The sequence below is a fragment of the Nicotiana tomentosiformis genome, chromosome 1 (genome assembly GCF_000390325.3).
Source record: "Nicotiana tomentosiformis chromosome 1, ASM39032v3, whole genome shotgun sequence".
Classification (NCBI taxonomy): Eukaryota; Viridiplantae; Streptophyta; class Magnoliopsida; order Solanales; family Solanaceae; genus Nicotiana; species Nicotiana tomentosiformis.
Window position 1 is genome coordinate 94,762,546 of NC_090812.1, and position 6,739 is coordinate 94,769,284.

The following is a 6,739-nucleotide window of genomic DNA, read 5'->3' on the forward strand; positions in this document are numbered from 1 at the left end:
AAGATTCAACTTCTTTAGAGCCCATATGGCCTTGTGCTCTAGTTCCACCGGAAGATGACAAGCTTTTCTGACCACCAACCGGTATGGCGACATTCTGATAGGTGTTTTGTAAGACATCTGAAAAGCCCATAATGCATCATCAAGCTTCTTGGACCAATCTGTCCGATTAGCATTCACCATTTTAGACAAAATACTCATTATCTCCCGGTTGGAAACTTCCACTTGCCCACTAGCTTGTGGGTGATAAGGAGTCATGACTTCGTGAGTAGCACCATATTTGCTAAGCAAGGTGTCGAAAGCCTTGTTGTAAAAATGTGTCCCCCCATCGCTTATAATAGCACGTGGAGTACCAAACCGTGTGAAAATATTCTTTTTCAAGAAATACACCACACTTATCGCCTCATTGTTGGGTAAAGCAACGACCTCAACCCATTTGGACACATAATCAACCGCGACCAAGATGTAGGTGTTTTCACAAGAACTCACAAAGGGCCCATGAATTCAATACCCAACACATCAAAAATATCAATCTCCAAGATGGTTGTGATAGGCATATCATTCTTCTTTGAGATTCCACCGGCCCGTTGACATTTATCACATCTTTTCTCTAGCTCACTTACATCCTTGTAAAGAGTGGGCCAATAAAAGTCGCAACTAAGCACTTTGGACGCCGTTCTTATGCCACCATGATGACCACCATATGGAAAAGACTGACAAGCCCCAAGAATTCCATATTGCTCTTCCTCCGGTACACATATTCTAATCACTCCATCCATACAAATCGGGAAAAGGTATGGTTCATCCCAATAATAATCTTGACAATCCCGTTTGAGTTTCTGCCTTTGGTTCGAAGAGAACTCATCCAGAATGATTCTACACATAAGAAAATTTGCTAGATCAACGAACCATGGCACCTCTTTCATTGAAATATCCAAGAGTTGCTCATCAGGAAAGGAGTCATTGATTTTAAGGCCATCATGCGGCCTCCCCTCCTTCTCCAAACGAGACAAGTAGTCCGCCACTTGGTTTTCACTACCTTTTCTATCTTGGATGTCAATATCAAACTCTTGCAACAAAAGCACACATCTCATCGACTAAGCTTTGGAGTCTTTTTTGCTCATAAGATACCGAAGCGCCGAATGATCCTTGTGGATAATAACTTTTGCACCCATCAATTACGGGCGGAACTTCTCAATTGCAAATACAATAGCAAGGATCTCTTTCTTTGTAACGATATAGTTGACTTGGGAACTATTCATGGTCTTACTAGCATAGTCAGCCGAATGAAAATTTTTGTTGATGTGTTGCCCCAAAACTGCCCCAACCGCTACGTCACTTGCATCACATATGAGTTCAAAATGGACACTCCAATTTGGAGCGGTGATGATAGGAATAGTTGTCAACTTGAACTTCAATAATTCAAAAACTCTCATGCAATCATCATTGAAGTTGAACTTAGCATCCTTCTCAAAAAGCTTGTACAACGGGTTCACCACCTTAGAGAAAGTTTTGATGAAACGCCGGTAAAACCCTGCATGGCCTAAGAAACTCCGCACACCCTTCACCGAAGTTGGAGGTGGAAGTTTAGAAATCACCTCAATCTTTTTCTTGTCAACTTAAATTCCATTCTTTGAGATTTTGTGGCCAAGGACAATGCCTTCCTCAAACATAAAATGACATTTCTCCCAATTAAGCACCAAATTTGTTTCTTCACATCTGGGCAACACTTTATCCAGATTTGCAAGACAATCATCAAAAGATTCTCCAACCACCGAGAAGTCATTCATAAAAACTTCAAGGTAGTTCTACACCATGTCCATGAAGATAGCCATCATACACCTTTGAAAAGTCGCCAGTGCGTTGCACAAACCAAATGGCATCCGCTTGAAGGCAAAAGTACCATATGGACATGTTAAGATTATTTTCTCTTATTCTTCTGGAGCAATAAGAATTTGGTTGAAGCCCGAATACCCATCAAGAAAGCAATAGAAAGCACGTCCGGCAAATCTATCAAGCATTTGATCTAAGAAAGGAAGTGGAAAGTGATAATCCTTATGAATTTGTTGAGCTTACGATAGTCCATACACACCCTCCATCATGTCACTGTTCTTGTGGGAATCAACTCAATCTTGTCATTGGTGACCACCGTCATGCCCCCTTTCTTTGGGGAACATTGAATTGAAGAAGTCCATGCACTATCAGAGATGGGGTAGACCACCCCGACATCCAACCACTTGATAATCTCCTTCTTGACGACTTCTTGCATAGCCTCATTGAGTCTCCTTTGATGTTCAATAGATGGTTTGGCTCCATACTCCAACTTGATCTTATCCATGCAAAAGGCGGGGCTTATCCCTCGAATATCCGCCAATGTCCACCCAATATCCTTCTTTCTCTTGTGTGGCACCGCCAATGTAAGTTCTCCGGCTTCAACACCACAGAGAGCCTTCCCCGTAGCAAGGAAAGGTTTTCCAAGAATAATCGGCACCTCATAATCAACTTCACAATCTAGAATGACAGAATCTGCCGAAAGAATAAATTTATCAACACATACCAAGACATCCTCAATCACTCCTAAAGGCCTCTTCATAGTGCGATTGGCCATTTGCAATCTCATAGAGGTGGGTCTTAGTTGCCCAATCCCCAAAGTTTTGAAAACTGAATAGGGTATTAAATTGATACTCGCCCCAAGATCACAAAGAGTTTTAGCAAACTTGGGACTTCCAATTGTACAAGGAATCATGAAAGCACTGGGATCCTCCAACTTAGGATCCATTGAATGCACAATTGCACTCACTTGATGAGTGACTTTGATCGTTTCAAAATTCATTGACCGCTTCTTTTGCACGAGATCCTTCATGAACTTTGCATAACCGGGCATTTTCTCTAAAGCTTTAACTAATGGCATATTTATTGAGAGATTATTCATCATCTGAATAAACTTCTTTAATTGGTATTCACCATTTTGTTGGGCAAATCTTTGAGGGTAAGAAGGCGGAGCCTTAGGCAATGGTGTCTTAGCTTTTTGCATTACCGACTCCGGTATGTCAATAATATGATCCCTAGACGGGCTCACCTCCTCTTGCGTTTCTTCCACACTATCATCAATATCAATCCCGACTTTATCATTAGGTTGCACCTCAGTGCTCGGGATCACTTCTTCTTGCACCACTTGCTCATCATCAACAAGTTGTCTTTGACTTGAGGTGGGTGCATTCCCACCTCTTCCATTTCTTGTAGTAACGTCCATGGCATAGCCCATATTGTTTCCACCCTTTGGGTTGACTACCATGCTACTTGGTAGTGCCCCCTTAGGATGATAATTTAGAGCTTGAGAGATTTTCCCCATTTTAACTTCTAAGTTGCGGATTGATGTGTTATGTGAAGCAAGTTGGGCATCCGAATCAGCTTTTTTTTCATCATTTGCTAGAACATATTCTCAATACGCCCCATCTCATTGTTTGAAAAACTTTGACCATAGGAAGGATAAGGAGACGGGTTGTACGGTTGTTGATATATTGGGGGCCTTTGAAAACCCGGCCCCGGTTGCCTTGATTGTTGTTCCATCCTCCTTGATTGTTACTCCCCCCCCCCCCAATTTTCTTGATTATCTCCACTCCAATTTCCTTGATTGTTGTTGTTATGCCAATTCCCTTGATTGTTGCCACCACTCCAATTTCCTTGGTTGTTAGAATTCTAATTTCCTTTATTGTTTTGAGGTCGCCATTGTTGTTGGTTTGGGCCTTGGAAGTTGTTTCTTTGACCTTGAAAGTTGGTCACATATTGCACCTCCTCTTCTTGTTCATTATAAGAATCATCATGATCAAAATCACTATCTTCTTGCACATAATTCTCCACTCGATTTTGCACTTGTGGACCTTTAGCCCTCTTCTTGTTCACCATCATGTTTACTCCCTCCATGGCATTGACTTGCTTGGGATTTTGCACTTGATTTAATTGGGCATTTTCTAGTTGCGTCATTGTATTTCACTCCCTCCATGTCATTAACTCCCAGGCAATGGCGCCAAAATTGATGACGTCCACAACACACCTCTATAGAAGATATGATACAGTCGTATGCAATAATAATACCCAACAAGAGTCTGGATCGATTTCTACAGGGAGTTATGAGGGGTGTTAGGAGTATATATTTAAAGCAAGGAAATGGATTATCTAAGATTGCACTTGCACAACAAGGTTTTGTTTACTATTTCTATTGTTACTCTAATGAATGCAAGCTAAAAAAATAGATTATAGATAAATATTTTTGAGGTTTTTCCAATTGGATTTAAAGCCTATGGTTGTGACCATAACCTAGGTGTTTTCCTAATGGAATAAAGATGTTATACTTGTTTTATTTATTGAGGTGTATTATAGCTCTCATCTCCATGTTACCCACTCAATACCTCTCGGACAGAGAGTGATTTTGCCCAATTTGACTTTCTCAAGTCCAAATAGGTATCAACTATTACAGTTGATAAGAGCTCAAGTCGGGTTCTTACTATCTCTAGTTTGAACCCTTTAATTAGGTTAATCGATCTCTCAATTAACCCAATTCCTTGCTACCTAAGTTATCCTAGACTAGGCCCTTCTTTCTCAAGTAGAGACTAAGTCAAATAAGCATGAATTAATATTAGCAACCATTAATTCTAAAATTGAAGCATGAACTAAGCTAAATAATCAACATCCAATCATAAACAAGCATAAAATTAATCACCCATAAGGTTTACACACTAGTGTTGGGTCACAACCCTAGTAAAAATCTAGCTACTCATAATGGGATTTGAAGATAATAAAGATGAAAAGGTAATTGAGTTCATAATGGAAGATTAAAATGATGAAATCTAATGTTAAAATACTCAAATAAGCTAAAACTTCCTACAATAGCAAAGAAAAATGGCTACAGCAGATATGCATATCCAAACTTGACCTAATTTTGTGAAACTCATCTATTTATACAGGGCTAAAAATTACGGACAAAAATTCCCCTCGGGAGGTTCTACGGCCGCACTATTCCATGAGCGGTCCGCAGGTTTCTTCAATTGGCAGGAAGCTGAGTTTTGCAGGCGCACATTTCTGGACTGTGTCTGCGAGGCAATCATTTGCGGTTGCACATTTCAGGATTGCGGCCGCGAGGCAATCTTTTGTGGCCGCACAATTCTTGGGCGGTTCGTACTTCACAGAGGCTCCTGGACTTGGTTTTTTGGCATACTCTCTGATCTTTGACTCTTAAGCCCAGTTCTGCGGCCGCACAATTCATGTGCGGTCCGCACATTGCTTAAAGTACCGATGAGTATTTCTTCTTGGTTTGTGGCTGCAGAATTTCTTCTGCGGACAGCACATTTGTTCTTATGCGCCCTTTATTGCCTTGTGCTTCGGGACACTCCTTTTTGAGTCGGATTTCATCTCGGGAGACCAAACTTCCAGCATTCCTACAATTTGTACAATTTCATTAGTTTCGGGAACACAATTCAATACTTTTAGACTAAAACAAAAGCTAAAAGGTGCTAATAAGTAGTCAAAATCTCTACTTATCAAGTATTCATTCGAAATTGAAATCGAAGAGTTCATACACGTCGCAATGCTCCTTGGCGCATGAGCCTAAACTACATGTTAAAATGCTCCTCAACGCATGAGCCTAAACTGCAAGTTATGACGCTTCTTGATACACGAGCTTAAACTGTATGTCATGAAACTCCTCAAATTCAAGCCAAATTTCCAACTTGCAACGCTCTTCAAATTCGAGCCAAAGCTTTAACTTGCAAAGCTCTCTAAATTTGAGCAAAGTCGTCAAGTTGCAAAGATCTTCAAATTTGAGCAAAGTTTTCAAGTTGCAAAGCTCACCAAAATCAAGCAAAGACTTCAAGTTGAAAAGCTATTCAAATTAGAGAAAAGACTTCAAGTTGTGAAGCTCTTCAAATGGAGCAAAGTCATCAAGATATAAAGCTCTCCAAATTCGAGAAAAGTCTTCAAGTTGCAAAGCTCTTCAAATTTGAGTAAAGCCTTCGAGATGCAAAGCTCGTCAAATTAAGCAAGTCTTCAAGATGTAAAGCCATTCAAATTTGAGCAAAGTCTTCAAGTTGCTATACTCTTTGTCTGCATGAGTATAAACTGCATAAAAAAAACTTATACTTCTTTTGAACTACGTAATGAGTTGATCCTCTTTGCGGAGGTATGTAGGCAACTTAGAATTTAGCTCTAAGTTCAGTCACATCAATTTTTAAAAAAAAAGTCTACTTTATCATGGTGATAAAGAGAAGTTGATGTTGCTCTCCTCCAAAGCTAGAAAGATTGAGCACTATATGTATCATTTCATCGAGTTTTAAGAGAATATTTTATGCACTTCTTCTCCAATATGCAAGAAGAGCTTGTTCTACTCCAATGCTTGAAGGATGAAATGCTCCATAAAATTCTTCTCCAAATTGCAAGAAGACGTTGTTCTATACTAAAGCTTTAAGGTTAAGACACTCCATGGACTTCTTCATCAAGTTGCAAGAAGGGGTTGTTCTACACCAAAACTTGAAGCATAGGATGCTCCATGGACTTCTCCAAACTGAATGAAGATATGGTTCGACACCAAAATCTTGAAGGTTAAGGTACTCCATGTAATTCATCTCCACAAAGTTGAAGTATGGTATGCGTCGCGTGCTCGCCTGCCAACGATGGTATATGGTCGCTCCAAACCTCCTTCTCGCCAAGTCGCAAAGAGGGGATACATCATGTGTCTCTTCATCAAGCC

At 40.2% G+C, this 6,739-nt stretch overlaps 1 protein-coding gene across 1 annotated transcript; it reads right to left on the bottom strand.

Moving 5' to 3' along the window:
- Nucleotides 1-482: 482 nt before the first annotated feature.
- Nucleotides 483-3,349, bottom strand: LOC138907243 (uncharacterized). Its single transcript, XM_070197757.1, has 2 exons — nucleotides 2,316-3,349; nucleotides 483-873 (listed from the first exon to the last, which is right to left on the bottom strand). Exons 1-2 carry the CDS (start codon nucleotides 3,347-3,349, stop codon nucleotides 483-485), a joined length of 1,425 nt encoding a protein of 474 aa, XP_070053858.1.
- Between the last annotated feature and the right edge of the window lie 3,390 nt (nucleotides 3,350-6,739).